This window comes from Pipistrellus hanaki, assembly GCF_964339955.1.
Source record: "Pipistrellus hanaki genome assembly, chromosome: 12".
NCBI lineage: Eukaryota > Metazoa > Chordata > Mammalia > Chiroptera > Vespertilionidae > Pipistrellus > Pipistrellus hanaki.
Genome location: NC_140514.1, coordinates 20615891 through 20632765, shown reverse-complemented (window position 1 = coordinate 20632765; position 16875 = coordinate 20615891). Strand labels below are relative to the sequence as shown.

Sequence of the window (16875 nt, the reverse complement as noted above, 5' to 3'; positions counted from 1 at the left end):
TCATAAAGATGTCAAATTGTAGTAAATCATATATTTCAATGAAAATGCCAATACTGCATACTCTAAATACCAACATGATTTTATAATAGTCTAGCAAGAAAGAATAATGCAAGGGACTAGTCTTTAACAGATGTAAAAATACATTACAAAGTTTCAGATTTTCCATAATTTGATATGAATAGACAAAGTCCACTTCTAAAAATTGGCTCTGCATACATACTTGCAAATGAACAGTTTATGTACAGGTGTGTTTCACTGCAGCATTATTTGCAATAGCAAAGTGATGAAACAAATGTCTATTATTAAAGTAAAAATGATTTTTAACAATAGATTATGATGTGGTCATACTCTTAAAAATTTTGTTTAAGACTGCCCCTCATCCAGTGAAAAGTGACAAAATCCTTTGAAAATGAAGACATTTTTATTTGATATATAACTTCTGTGATATAAACATCTCTCTAGGAAGGTGGATTTTTTTTCTCCTTAAAACTGGAAGACATTTTCACAGAGAATGCAGTAGACTAACCTGAATACCTTGCTATCAAAATAGAACTTAGCCCATTTTAGGTAGTGAGAATTGACCTGGTTAAAGAATAGAGATCATAGTGTCCAAAGAGTCAATACAATGTTATTCTAGAAGAAAAGGTCTGAATTTTAAAAATGTTGCAGTTTAGAGGGCCCCAAAAAATAGTGTCTCATATTTTAAAATCTGCCTCATTTTAATAAAAAAAAGAACGCTTTCAAAATATCTGAAAATGGATAACATTCCTGTGGGAGTTGTTTTCTTTGGTGCAAAGAAGCTGGGGCATCAGTCCTTCTACAAACGTGTCAAGCTAATAAAAAAATGTTATGTTAGTCATAGAAAGTACACTTGGTAATTTCATTTTTCCATATCTGACATCTCTAGAATTCTCAGCAGTGCTCAAGATTGCGTTACCATAATTCTAGCAAACTCACTAATAGGTGCATTTTATCAGAACATTTCTTTAAGAGAGCCCTCAGCTTCCTTATGTCAGTTACCTTCTACTAACCTTCCTCTTCAACCTGACAAAGGACAGATAAATGCCTACTCACAATGTCTGGTTGTCTACAGACACTGCGTGTGTCTGCCAGAGAAGAACCCTACCCTGAAATGGAAGTCAGCGATCGGATATAGAAACTGGTGTCTGCATCGCCAGCGCTTTCCTTTCCTCCCCTAAAAACTGTTTTGGTTCCCTAAGTCTAGTGGATTCCTAGCTTTCAAAAGGTGCTCCAAATACAAATCTTAAAACCTTCCCTATAACAGGAATAAAGTATACAAATTGCTTCAGAGAATACAAAAACATATTAAGCAGAATCCTTGCCTTCAAAAACATTATCTGCCTTGCTTGCTGGAATGTTAATTCTAAGAAGACATGGGCGTTCTCAGTCTTGTTCATCACTCAATCTATAGCACTTGGAACAGTACTTGGCAAAAGGGATCAAAATACTTGTCAAGACATGGATGCACCAGTGAACGTGAAAACAAAGACAACACGCTTTGAACAGTAAGAGAATGCACTGTGTTTTACTGTGGGACTACTCTAAGGCCAATAGAAGTGAAAAGAAGGAAGAAGAAGAAGAGGGCAGGCTAGACTAGCCAGGAGGAAATGGTAACATTCTAGAAGGAAGGACCTGGATGGGCGAGGAGGAGGGGAATAAGATGGGCAGAGACCAGAGGTGGGAAGGACCAAATGTGTTAGGAGGAGAATGAAGAGGCTTGGGTGACAAAGGAGAAGGTGTACGTGGGGGAGCCGTGGAAGCCAGGTTGAAGGAAGAGAGTGAGGAAAGTGAGAAGACTGCAGAGGCCTGGAAAACCACCAACTGCATCCCACTGGGTTGGGGTTTCCATTTAAAAATCATTTTTCACACCCCCCAATTTAACCTTTAATGGAAAATGAGCCCCCGAAAAGATATAAATCTTAAAAGGGAGTAGGGCAATGGGGCCAGTAGTCAATCCTGGGGGCCCACATAAAGGTATAATTTGAGTTATAAAAAAGTCTTAAAAGTTATAATAAGTTCCATAGTTTACTAAGACTAATGGTTTATCAAAGAACAATAAAAGTCACAGGCCTAAATTCACTAGCAATTTTCACACAAAGATAACCTTTTTTCTTAAGTAGAAATTCACTTTTAATATCACAGCAGGGTATTTTTAATAGATTTAAAAAAAAAATTTCGTAACTGTTCATATTACCCATAGAATGACGCCACTCACTAATTCTGGAACACCTAGAAATAAGTAGGCGTCAAAAGCTCTGAATGGTTCTTTATGAGACCGTCACCGCTTGGAAGACAGCTTCAGATAAACCTAACAATTGAGATGCTGTAAATACATTTGCTCTTTCACCAATCTCTAGCTATATTTAGCAGCACCGTTTCCTTTGTTCGAGAATTATTCTTGATTATCGCACAACTTATGTTCTCAAAGGCAGACTACCTTGGACATATTAGGTAAATGAATGGATGGCTGCAAGGATGAACAAATGAATGAAACATCAAAAAAACTGTATTAAGATCTTTGAGGTATCATTGCTATATGCCTCACCCAGGAACACCCTAGCTCTTCTTTGGCCAGGGCTAAAGCTCCTGGGCTTTCCCACCAGGTCTTTCATATTTAGCAACAGCCAGGCTGGGATTACAATGGAACAGAGGGGGTAAGGACGTAGACAAGGGAAGAGCATTATTCTGGGCAAGGTTGGTGGCGTTTATGAGAGCAGGGCTGGATTTACTGGGAAGCTAATGAAGCTTAACTGCCACGAAGAGCCCTAGTAATGCGTTCACTCGGTAGTATGCTTCTGTAAAATTTGCTAAAGCAAGGTATAATCAAATTCATCACCCTAAAGAGGGCCCTCAACATAAGTTTCAGGCCCCACACAATCTGGGTCTGCCCTGTGTGAGAGGCAGGCAGAGGCTCAATGGCAGGAGGAGTGCTGGTCGTTAGAGAACATGGTCAGGGCAGTGAAAATGGGAGCTCAGAGGGCCAGTCCAACCTCTGTGTGGCTTTTTGTTCCTTTTTTTTAAAAGCACAATTTTCTAGGCTCCCAGTTCTCAGATCATGATTTTTCCTTTTTGCTTTTTTATCTTCTTTGCAAATGAAGTCACAGGAGACATTTAGCTGTTATAAACTTCATGTCAAGCTCTGAAGTGCTTTTTAATAGCAGAAATATTTGGCTCACATATGTGGGCTTTGTAGCTATGGTAAATACCTCTTCGTTATCTGTCGCGACTGTTATCCCACACCTCCAATTTGGAGAAAAGATTCTGCATATGCATCGAGGCATTAAAAAAAGGAATATTGTGCCATATCTTAGCTCTTTTGTGAGTGGTTTCCTTTTCTTTCTTCTCATGTGGAGCTAAGGCTTTTATCATATTGCACTGGTCATGGGTGGGAAAGCAGTAGATGGCAGGGGAATACTGATTATTACATCACTGGTTGGCAGTTTCCTCTTAGCTTCTTAAAGGTTAAGTGGTCAAGTAGCTTCTTAATAAAAGATCAAGGCATTTCAAGGACTAACTCATTCACCTGTTTTCTGACAAAGTGCTTTGGTAGATTTTGGACAAAATGCTTGCAGTGGTTAAAAAGGAAGAAATTGACCAGAGTTGATATGAAATAAAGACACACACACACACACACACAAAAAAAAAACTACCTTGGAGTAGTTTTTTGACATATAGACTATATGTCTACGAGGTACATATCAGAACAATATATTTAGAAGTAGCACTTCGAGAACAGATAATAGAAACAAAGGCCATGTAGTAAGCATTTTTTGAATATGTACTGTGTGGAACAATGCCATTTTACTTCTTTTTTGTAACTTAATTATTTTATGAAGAGATGATAGAAAATACTATTGCACTTCGTAAGTTAAACACTTGACATTTTGATTTCTCAAAATGCAACATTTTAGAAGTCTAGATATGTTTATTTATTAGTGATTATTAACACCCAGTAAACAACATTATGTCTTGTAAAAACACAACCTCTCTTCACAGCATGATGCTGAAATCTATTATTCCCTGATTCCATATGCTGAAATACACTCAAATGCTCACAAATGACCTGAAGCATTCCATAAATGTAAATGAGGACAACATAGCAAGTGTGCATTTGATTGATAACTAAAAGACCAGGTTGAGAACCACATCCAAAAAGGAAGTCCTCTCCAGAAGGGCCTGGAGTCTGCACTGGAAGCAATGGCTCCTAAGAATGAGGAACAGGTGCAGATTGCTCTTTCTAGGACCTGCCAGCGGTGTTCTGGGAAACAGAACCGGTTTGTTCACTTATATAAAAACACACAGCACACTGCTCCCTGGGCCATCAGCCAGCATTTTCATACAGGATTGAAAAATGCATATCTGGCCCTGGTGGGTGTTTCTCAGTGGTTAGTGCATCGGCCCACAGACTGAAAGGTCTCGGGTTTGATTCCCCGTCAAAGGCATGTACAAGAATCAACCAGTGTTAGCATCAATAAGTGGAACAGCAAATCTTCTCTTTCTCTTCATTTCCTTTCCTCTCCAAAAAAGAAAAAAAGTCTATCAATGAATACATAATTAAATAAAGCAGGTGGCTGGGTTTCTCTCAACCTCACACAGTACACTCTCAACCCTACATAATTTCCACCCAGTGTACAATATGTTTATCTTCAGTTTTTCCTCACCTATTTATTTAGGGTAATAAGAATAACCTGCCTGCCTCATTATGGTTTTTGTGAACATCGAATAAGATACCTATAAAATGCTTAGAATAGTAAATGCTCACTAAATGTTAGCTCTTATTATTTTTAATGATCACCCAGAGTATGGACAAAAGCACTTTAAACCAGAGCGTGTTGATGCAGGAAGGTAACTTACCAGCTTGATACGTTCTGAGTCTTAAACACACCAGCCTTCTGATTCCTTTGGATGATGTCTCTCACATCTGTTGGACGTAGTTAAGAAAGCTTCTGCTGTCAATGGACTAAAGATAAATAAATAAAAGCCCACAACCACAGGGATGTTATTGGACAGGGGGTCAGTGACAAGAGAAGAGGTGCAGGGTTATATAAGGCAGGCAGAGAAGGTTCTAGCTCTGGCCCTCCCACCAAATGTTGAATTACTTGCCACAGGCAAGCTCTTTGAATTCCCTGGGCTGCAGGGTTGTTACCTGAGAAATGGACACTCAGAGAACATCCGGGCAAGGCCCACTGTGGGCACCGGTGGGGGAGATGACTCTCCCCTAGGTACAAGCCCCACTCGCTTCAAAAGCAAAGGTCCGCAGTCACCGGGGAGGGCAATGGCAGTCTCCTGAGACGTTCCAGGGTGAAAGCTAGGAGGGAGGGTGGGATGAACAGCAGAGAAGACTTGGGAGGAAGTGAGATGAGGAAGATGAAGAGAAGCCCGGAGATTCTTCGAGAGAAAATAAATTACTAAAGAACATCAACCCGGTGAAAGGCCCCTGGATGCACTGTCCTCATGGTCTTACGCTCCGGCCTTTGGCCATCTGCTGGTGTGTAAGCACTTGTGCCAAAAGAGCCATGTCTATTGGAAAGTGTTTTGGGGAGCTGGTCGTTTACATCACGCAGCACCATCGCCAGGAGGGCCCATGGGGAAAATCACACTGGGTGTCAGCATGGGAAACGCTAGACTTCAGATTGACAGTTAGTTTTGCTTCAACTTCTATAAACCTTATAACTGTTCCTCTTTCTCTTTTTGCTCTAGTCCCTGTGCTTCTCAGACCCAAGTCTGACAGCCACAGCAGCTCCTCCCTGCTGGGTGTATCTTCTATACCGACCTCCACCCCTGGCTTCATCATGTGTTCTTGGCTTTCTAATTCTCAATTGCCCTCACTTTCTCATTTATTGCATATGGTATATTCTACATGTCACTGTAAGAAACCTCAAAATCCCTCTTTTGGAATAAGGCAGGCTTAAATAAACAAGAAATAAAATAATTCCAGCGAAGGCTGCAAGCTGAACTAAATTGGGCCCATGGGGAGGACACCAAGCAGACAAGCGATGTTCCCCTATTGCTCAGAAAAACACATTTCCTGAGTGCTGGAGGTGAGCTCTGGCCCAGGTCTCCCTCCCTGCAAGAAAAGAGCCACAGGGCGTTCTAACCCACATCTCTGCTGGAAACACCAGGCACACCCATTTCTTCTCGGAGTGAATGAGCAGGTACTGCGATAGCTTTCTTCCCCTGGAGTGGGGAGGAAAAATCAATTAGGTCTCCTAATGAAGGGCTTTGTTGAGGTTTACAAAAGTGCTATACTGCAGACTTTTTTTTTTTTCTTTCCTGGATGAACTTTTCTGTATGCAAATTAAATACCGTTAAATTACATTCATTAAAAAAATGAAAAAGACTAATTTGCCTACTTGCTTTGATTAACTGAAATGACACATAGGCCTACAGTTCTATTTCAGGAAGAAAGTATTTCAGGAAAGTCTTCTACGTGAAATGTCTTATAGAGAAGGACAGCTGACATCTTTATTCTGAGAACAAAATGAGTAGTCAGCTGACAACTGGTTTTTGACTGAGCTCCCCTACACGCTGGCCACACCCTAGTCAGTGTTTCCATGGCAGCCAACTGCAAGCCATAATGTGACAGGTACACCTGTCGCGTCCTGTGAGTACATGCCTAATCTATCAAGCAAAACATGTTATTTTGTTACTGGAGGTAATACTTTTTGTAAAATAGTCACAGGGAAGTTAAATTATATAACTCGGAAAACCCATTAATAATTTTTAGTAAACATCTTAACACTATATACTTTTATACCATTTATAAACCTGTGACTGCAGGTGGTCAGGCTGAAGCAAGCATATATATTTATATTCTAGGAGCAATTTTTTTTTAATGAAAAAATTCACAGCAGTATTTAGGCTGCTTTATTTTTAGAACTGGGAAGAAAATATACTTGATTTAGAAAAAAAATGTCAATCGTGTGTAAAAATACTACCTTAAGAGAGAGATTCTGACATTCTGATCCCTACCCTTTACTTTAGATGGGGTTTCTGGGTGGTTCCTCTAGTTGGCACTGTGCCCAATAATAAATATTGCCTTTCTTCTGTGTCACCTCAGCATAATAAAGGAAACTCAATCCAATGGAGTTAGTCCATCTGGGACAGTTCTGAACAGGATGGACCCAATCATGTTTTCTAAACTGCACCCACCTTCTGGGAGACTTCAGTGGGAGGTGCTTGGTCATTTACATCACACAACACCATCTCCAGGAGGGCCCTGGGAAAAATCACATTGGGTTGTCAGCATGGGAAATGCTAGGCTTCAAATTGAGAAATCAGAGAGATTTCTGGTTCAATGGATGCAGAGTAATCACCTCCAATTGCCTTGCCTGGGCAAGCAGACTTCCAGAGCCAGAGGACACATGCTTGTGGCTAAAAGGAGGCCAGGATTCTAGGTCCACATGTTCTTCTCAAATGAAGCAAAGTTTAGGAGTAGGGCTCCATTATAATTTTGCTTCAGTTGATTTTTATTCTTAAAATTATATTTTTGCATAATAATTCCACTTATTTCAACAAATTATGTTACATATTATACATGATATTATTTAAAATATTAATCTCCTTCTGCAATTAGTGGTTGCTATATTTATCAGTAGTCACATATACATTCTGGAGAATTGGTATTGTTGTTTAAACAAGAAAGCATTTGAAAAAGAACATTGAGTTTCACAAGGCATTACTTTCTTGGCTCATGTTTCCTTTATTTTTTCACTGGGACATCAAAGGTGAGAGCAGGAAACTATGAAATTATTATGTAAACCCTGTTTATTTTTATTTCTAAAGTTTTTAAAATTACTTGATGTGGCAATATTTGCTAATTTAAAGGTCGCAAAATATTCCTAAGTGAGCTTATTACTCACATGAATTGAGAAGATGGCATAGACGTGATCTGAACTCTTTTAGCAATGTCAACTGTGGTTTATGGATGAGAGAACTTTTCTTGCAGAGGGCAATGAGGAAATGCAAGAGGACCTTCATCCAAGCATCCTAGCTTTTGGTAAAGAGAGTTGTTTAATGGGAGAAAAATGCACTTTGAAGTCAACTGACCCTGGCTTCTAGTGCTGGTTCCGATTCTCAGTGGCTGTGCAAACGTGAGTCAATTAACCTCCCTGAGCTCCATCTCAAAAACAGGAATGATGATCCCTCATCTATAGGCTTAATGGGTCACATACGAGGAACCTGACACATAGTAGGTGCCTAATTCATGTCAATTCATTATCTTTTCCAATAATTCAAGTAAAAGCTTTGGAGCGATGAAGAGGCTGGTGATTGTAACTCAAATGAGATTTGGCAATTAAGCTTTACCTTCTTTCCCTGCCACTCAGAGTCAATTAAGTGAACATTTATATTGTAGAATTCTAATAACTGGAGGGAATCCAAGAACTTCTGCCCTGTAGATTTACATGTATAAATGTGCTCTAGCCAAGGCGTAGCCTGTAACCCACAAAGACAGGAACTTGGTCTGTCTTGTCCTCTGCTGTCTCTTGAGCACCTGAAATGCCTGCAATTAATGCTGGTTGAATTAATTTTAATTAATTAACTAAAAATCAAGTTTCAAAGCTACTTCTTGAGTTCTTGCCCAGTATGAGGCACACAGAACTCCATTTATGACTCATCTTGTAAACAGGAATGCTGGTGTCAATAGTTCAGCTGGCGTGGGTATTGCAGGAGAGGTCTGGATGGAGAAGGAGGGCCCGGCATTCCCAAGGTCCCAACTCTCCCCAATCAGGCTGCACAGTCCACGTGCAGCTTCACTGATCAATGCCTTAAACCAGGGATTCTTTTAAAATAATGGTAAGCCAGGGGTATCCTCTAAAATGGACATGAAATTAACCAAATTTGGAAGAATCTTAAGTTTGAGATCATGATCCAGACTGTGCACTCCGTGGGGATGAGATGCTTGGGTCAGGGGCACAGCAAATGTGTCCCCAAGCATTGCCAGATGCTGCAGATGACAACTTGATGTTTACTGAGGAGGGGTGCTTGCATTGGGTGAGTAGTGAGGGCTGCTCTCCTTTAGATGTTGTATTTGTATTCATTATGATTTGGAAGAAGCTTAGCATAATAATAACTCAATATATCCTTTCTCTCCTCTATTCTTATGTCATTGCCATCGCCAGCTACAAATTTTAAGGAGTAATTATTATCTGTGGGCACTTGGAGAATTCTTAATTACACTAAAAGGGCAGCACCAAAGACAAAGATAAATTTGAGAAATGGATGAACCAAATGATGCTATTTTCTAACTTATCCTTTGTTCTCTCTGGGTACAGCTAAATGACGGCATCAGTAAGGAGAGGCCCTCTGAGGTAGGGGATTCTGTAGTGTAAGGACCACGGAGAGCCTCGGAGACATCCACCCAGGAGTCTGCGAAAATGTTCAGACTTACAACATTCGCTTATACCTTAAGCCTTCACCTCTTTTCAGCTATCTCTGTTTAATAAATCTCAAATCGACATCTAGCTTTCCAGGTCAAGGTAGAGAGCTCTAGACAGTGGTTGCCACCGGGCAGTCGGTGGACCACTAGTGGTCCGTGAGGTCCCAAAGGTTGGCGACCACTGCTCTAGAAGATACAGCTAATCCACTTGATACATGTTAGGAAGATAGTGAATAAAATAACCTCACAACTGGTTGATGTGTTTCTATGATATAAAGATTCATAACAACACATCCTTTCATTACCTCACATATTTAAAAATCAGAAATAACAGAAGATAAAAAGAAAATATCAGAAAATGCCCTATTTTTTTTTTTTTTTAAAAAGGTAAGAATCAGAATGTTAGAAGAGTAAGAGACTAGGAAGTAAGGCTCAGCTAGATTTATTAAATTCAGATGACAAGAACAACAGAAATAATTTTTTAAAAGATGAGAATAATATACAGGCCAATACTCAGATGTGATGCGCAATTGCCAGGTCGACTTTCAATTACATTTCCCTGATGTATTCATTTGTTTCTTAATGTGCTCATCTTGCCCATTAAGAATAATTAGCAGCTTTGCTTAGAGATTTTTTCTGGCTTCTGGCAATGTTTCTCCCCCACTTTTGATTTTTTTTTTTTTTTGGTTGACATCCACTTTTACTTTATAGAAAGTAATTTTTGAATAATATCCTACCACTGCTATATAATTTAGGCTTCCTAAAATTTTAAAGGAAAGATGTAAACAGTAATTTTTAAATGAGTCTGTTTCAATCCATATGCATCCACAGCATGTGATTCAGTGAATTAGTCATTCTAACAGAAAATGGGCACACACATAGAAAAAAAAAATTTTTTTTCCCACTCATATTAACCTCCCTCAGCAAAACTGCTCAGGATGAATGCCAGCTGTAAGCTCTGTGAGCAAGTCAGGATATCATTAATATTAAGAGCAGGAAAAACACATTGCCAGTTTTTTAAGGCTTGATGCATGCTTGTTTCTTTTAATTAAAAAAAAAATTAGATCTATTTACCACAGAAAGATGCACACAAACATAGAACAAACGGCATGACAGAAACTGCACTGTACTAGGAAGGTCCCGAGAGATGCAATAAAACACTGCCCGTTTGGGTCTGCATCCTGAAAGGCCCTACTTTATCTACATTGTAGAGTCCCGCCCCTCCTGCCCTCTGGCACCCCGCTATATTAAACCCATTGTAAACCCTGGCACAATAAAGCACTCTCAGGGCTGAGCTTCTGAGGACCAAATGTTAAAAATCCATTTTCTTGGGAGGGGGCTGCACCAATCATTTCTTTGAAAGGCCGGCAGGGTGAATGCAGAATCTGAGATTTCCTCTCTGATTTCAGGAGCCGGCCTGGCATCTTTGCTGTTTTAAAGCAGAGGTGCGTTAATTACTGACTTAGTGCTGCTTCTTTTCTTTGAAAGCTCTGCAGTGGAGCTCGATCCTGATTCTAGTGTCACTAAATTTACATGCGGGCTACAGATGCTTCCCAGAGTTGGTTAAAAGTTCTAATTGGTTCCTGAGCCTGTTAAATGAGACACCTGCTGACTTCAGGACACCCTCAGGTTGCTGGGCCCAAGCTGAAAGTTTCTGTGGCCAAAATGACCATCTCTTGCCCAAGAACCCTGCCCCCGGCTTTTCACCCCTGGAAGCACAGATCCGCTGGGGCTGAGCCGGAGGCATACCTGACTCCCTCTCTCGCTCTGTGTTCCCTGACATGCGGAGGAGGAGCACAGGGAAATGATAGCGTGCACAGAATAACCCAGAATAAAAGCAGAGTGAATGAACAACATGGGCTCATCTGCAGGAATATTTTGAGAAACTTGCGACAGCCTGAAGATCATGATTAAAATCCTGCATTTTAAAAAAGGAAGCACCTTTTGTGATCTCTTTCCCTTGTGTGAAAGGCCAAGCCTGTGATTGGCTGTTTTTCCTTCCTGAAAAAAATTTTTTTTTTTTTAAAGTCTGTCAGGCAATTAGCAGGGTGGGGCTCACAAGTGCGGCTGCACAATATCAGCTACTGTGCTTCTGGTACCTCCTTCCTCCTTTCGGAGCAACCTGATGGAGCTGCTGCAAATTTTATTTTCAAAAAAAATATTACAGAGTGGAGGTAGCAAAAGAAAATAATTTTTAAAAAGGCTTTACGTAAGATGCCACACACACAAAAAATCAGGCCTGCTTTGACATTTTAGGAGTCTCGAATTCAAATAAGGAGATTACCTTCTTCAGAATGTAAATGGAAGGCACACCAAAAACCCAAAGCAAACACGTCTTCCACTTTTCCTCTCAATTTCTAACGGCTGTTAACTGCCCCTGAGCAAATCAGCTCGATTGCTAAAGTAGCTACAAATTATGCTTGCTTTCTTAGTTAAAGTACAGTTCAATTTTCATGAACTCTGTGTACATATTAGTAAAGCATAATCTAATAGAATGAGGTTTGAACTGTAATAGCATGGCAGGGAAAAAGAGATAGCTTTTATAATCCTAAATAAAAGGAAATGATGAAAACATGCTAGCTGTTTTTCAGCGAGGAGATAGAAGTAAACCCTCAAAAATTAGAGTAGGCATGATATTACATGGCACAGACGTGCACGATCAAACACAAGAAAGGTAAAGATGAACATGAACTTGGAAGCTAATTTTTGTGTGCAACAGCCAATGTCATAAATTTTAAATCATTTATCTTTTGCCGGCAAATTTCAATGGAAATAAAAATAAAAAAAAAACAAGAATGCCTGAAAATTATTTGGAAACAAATGTTCTTCCTGCCTTGAATAGTCCACAAATCATAGGCTCCTTTAAGAAGTGACCATTCAAATCTATCAAAATAAAAAACGCTTCATCTTGCCCCATGAACTCCATATAGTTCTACTTTTTCTTAATTACTTATCATATGTATGGGAGAAACTCTTTTATAATACCCCATGCTGTCTTCCTTTATATCAATTGTTCCTGGAGGCGGTTAGGGGTGGAGGGAGGAAAGAACGCACCAAACCCCGTTTCCTATCTGAATAAGGATACTTCTGATGGCCTTTTCATTCCCATCAGTTAACAGAACTTCTTTGACATCTGCAGAAATAGCAACCTGGAAAAGAAAAAAAAAAAAAAAAGGAACACAGCAAACAATGAGCAAATATGCTTGTCTGTGTGGAAGTGAAGACAGGAGTGACAAGCCTTCAGTATCATGCTTCCTCACCTATTTCTCTGTAACAATCTTCAATCTTTTTTCATTTTATGTCTGCATTATTTTAATCATTCAATCAAATCAGTCAATACTTTTATCATTCCATTTGTGGGAGCCTCTATCTTGCTATCATTCTGTTCGGTAATTGCATTGTGACAGCGGATGATGGTATTCTGAGAGGCTTTCATTTGTGGGCTTCTGTTTATCTAGTGGAGCCATCATACGAGGCTGTCACTCTGCCTTTCAGCCTGCTTCTCTCTGACTGCCTGATGCCCTTCATATAACTTTGCATTGCAGGCAGATGGCTTTGTGAGGGTAATTTTTTTGTGAGCTTTGACATGCTCGCACATTGGGCTGTAACCTCGACACATTGTGCGAGAGCGACAGGTTTGTCAAATGCCAATCAGGGTAACAATATGCTTTTATTTGTAGAGACATAAAAACTTGTCTAATGCACTGTGCCGCTACATAGTATCTCCTGAATACATGACTCAGAACCCAGAGAATGGGGAACAACGTTCCTGAATGGCCAATCTAATTCAAAAGAATCTAATTACGGAGCGCTCTGGATCATGTTTGTTGGTGTAATAATGCAGGCAAAACATTAGCAGCTATATCATGGTGCTCCAACTGTGATTCGCCGGGCTATTCCTGTATCTTAGCAAATGGGACTATAATCTGAAAGGGGAGGGGGGGAAAATGCTTTCGCTATGGCAAAGAAAGACTGCGAGAGGCCTGGAATGTCGCGACAAGCGATATCGACTCACGGAGGTAAAATGTTTCTGCTCATCGAGGCAGCCATAAAAAATCAATATGATCCGAAAGTAAGTCAATCTAGAAGGTCTCTCAAGACCCGGCAGCTTGACCGCAGCTGACGCTGTTGACGGTTCTCTGACCCAGCAGTTGGAGGCCCTGGAACATTTTTCCTATTGTTCCTCCCTCTGAATGAGATTGGAATTGAGAAAAGACCTACCATGAGCCCAGCCAAGCATGTCATGCCACCCCCTAGCTCACACACAGCAAGGTCCCTGAAAGAGAGAAAAGAAATGGTAGAACCCATACAAATGAGATGAAAATGGTCACAGAGATATATATGTTACAAGAACAAATTGCCATCTGCAGGAAGGACGGCGCTACCAGGAAGTTGCGGAGACATGACTGGGCTACCTCATGTCGTTTTGCGTTTTAAAAATAATTATGAAATAGAAAAGTCACAAAGCAGGCAACCCAGCGGGGGTCCCCTCATTAGTGTTCACTGCAACATTGCCACCGCTGAGCTGAAAAATCTGAGAAGGTTCCCTTTTTTCCCCTTGTCAATGGCGCTGTCTTTTAGGACTAAACTAGCTAGAGTAGCGAAAGATAATTGTCAGGAAAGGGTAACACTGTTAATCCACATTCACTCCTTCAAAAACAGTTAGACAAGTAAATGAAGAATATATCTGAGTGTGTCTAGACCTATATTATAGTCACACACACACACACACAAAATAAATGCAATCTTGAATTTAGAAGAAAAAAAAAATAATGTAAAACAAACCAAAACATTTGGGAAAACTGAACCGCCCCCATAAAGAACAATTACACAAAGAGCATTTAGCAATTAACACTTAAGTCACAATTGACCCCGATGCAACACAGTGAATAAACAATGCGGGGACATAATATGGTGAAGCCAGCAAACCCAGCTAAAGTAATGACTGGGCGCTGACTTCGTTGCTCGCCGCTCCCAAGGAGAGCGGCTCCAACTTAAAGCTGACAAGGCTAACGTGGCACTCTGCACTTACCTTCCTCTTTGTGCCTAAATATCAGTGCTCCACAGGGGACGTCCTCGCCCCGGCCCCCTGCCCGCTGATTGGAGCTCCAGTCAAGCTGAAGCACAGCGAGATGAGCAAATGCCAGGCGTTCAGGGCAGGCAGCTCTGCAGCCCAAATTCAATACCGCCCTGTTTTTTTTTATTCTACATGTTTAGATTCTTAAGATTGTTTCTTCATTGCAGTTTGGGAAGTTTATTACCTCACCCAAAGGGCGAGGGGGGCGGGGAGTGGGGTGGGAAGCAGCACTAAAAGGGAGGGAGAGGTGGAAAGAGAGGGAAGGGGAGGAGAAAAAGCCAAACAAGAACATTCATAGTCCAAAATACACTTAATGGGCATTTAGTTGTTCAAAGCAATTACAGTCTAGTTGGTAAATATAGACCCATTGAACTTCAAAAAATATACATTATTGACCCAGCCTTGTAAGTACATATTGCTAAAACACACACGCCATGATCTCTAACAGCTTGTCTGGAATCATAATGGGCTATTCAGGAAGCTTCTGCTGGATGACTTCTATAAAATGAGATTTAAAATGAAAAACCTTTATTTTCTGGGTCTACCAAACATCTTTATAATTTTCAAATAAAAGAAGGTGTTGTTTTTTGTTTTTTTCTTTTTTGTAAATCTCATGCATGGGTTGGATCTATAATGCACACTGACAGTTGAAAACATTTATTTCTGTAGCATGAATCTGTAATTACTATGCATTACTACTATATTTTATAAATGCACGTTGTTAGTATACAAAACACCTTTACAAACCAGGGGTGGGATGGCACCCTTACATAATAGCTGTGGGATATCTATTTATTAAAAATTCTGTAGTGACTTCTCTGGCAGAAGTTTAAAGAAAGTCTTTATTGTCTTTGTGGGGTTTTTTGTTTTTTGTTTTTTTGTGTTTTTTTTTTTTGACCTTTACAATCAGTAAGGATTGATTGGAGCTTCACTTTTGTTTCCCCAAAATCAAAGTGAAATAAAAAGCCTTGAGTGAAAATCAAAAGCTTTTGACATATAGCAAAAAGCTTGCTGTGCAATATTAGTACCCAAAGGCAATTCAGATTTTTTTTTAGAAGCAACATGTTTCGCCAAGAACTTTTTCCCCTTTCTGTTTTCTTTTACTCTCTCTTTCTCTTCTTTTCTTATCTTTTAAACAATTTGATTTGAAGAGTGTAATCATAACAATCTTTAACATGCAGATATAATACCCATCATGAGCTGGGGGAGAAAAGTATTTTTCAGTGCAGCTTTGTACCTGAATATCTCACTGTGCTTGAGGCAGTAGTAAGCCAAAACCTCTTCAGCCGGCCAGATGCCTGAAAAACACAAGGGCATACACCTTTTGTTATTATAGAAGTCTCTTCTATACTCATTCTTTGTAGTCATGCCCTTAAGAAATGGCTTTTAAAAATTATGTTCCGTGTAAGCCATGTTGACTTTAAACAAATGTAACACAATTATTAGTAGCATTATATCACATGAGTTTCTTTGGTTGTTGATTTTATGATGGTAAGATTTATAACTCAGGAAAACGGTACAATAGTCTAAATTAATTTTACTAAATGTCAATCACAACAAAACAGCAAAAACAATAATAGCCAAATTTCAAATATCAAAAGTTAAATTTTAATGGGATTTCAGGGAGATCCTAGTGTTGTGCACAAGAACCTTCTTCTTCAATTCATAAGCATCAGTGAAAGACCTGCTGTCTATGCAACTTATGTTAGGCAACAATAAATGGAAAAATCACTTACAGGAGCAAATAAAACCACTGCGGTCATTATACCTTTTTGTTTGATTCCATACTAATTTTTAAAAATATGCACAGTTTTACCCTTTCTCTAATTAATAAAAATCAAACTGGAGCATAAAATTAAGAAATTTAAAATTTTCCAACTTTGGTACCTCATTAAATTTAACAATAACCCTTTCAACTAAATTCCATGGATGGGCATTTTCTAAAATCATCATCTATAAATTATTTATTTAAAAGACTTAAGTAGTATTCATGAATGTATATGAATTGCTTAAAGAGGAGACAAACATGTTAGGAAATTACAGTTCCTAGTAGTTATCACAGTTAAGTTTCCCTTTATACTTTTATGTTTCCCAAAATTTTTATAATACATATGTATGACTGTAATAATCGGAATAAACAATAGCCTTATTATTTAAATAAATAATAGCCTTATAAAAATTACTCAATGCACAAAATTCATGCATGGAAGGGGATCCCCTCAGCCCAGCCTGCACCCTCTCCAATCCAGGACCCCTCAAGGGATGTCCGACTGCCAGCAGTCAGACATCCCTCTCACAATCCAGGACTGCTGACTCCTAACTGCTCACCTGCCTGCCTGATCACCCCTAATTTCCCCCCCCTGCCAGCCTGATCACCCTTAACCACCTCTGACTGCCA

General features: G+C 39.6%; 1 protein-coding gene across 1 annotated transcript in view; it reads right to left on the bottom strand.

Moving 5' to 3' along the window:
• CAMKMT (calmodulin-lysine N-methyltransferase) overlaps positions 1–16875 on the bottom strand; it is a 241479-nt gene that overhangs the window by 24209 nt on the left and 200395 nt on the right. The window contains 4 exon segments of the mRNA XM_084901537.1: positions 4876–4942; positions 12486–12549; positions 13622–13676; positions 15715–15775. Of these exon segments, the coding sequence (XP_084757663.1) occupies positions 4876–4942; positions 12486–12549; positions 13622–13676; positions 15715–15775 (247 nt within the window).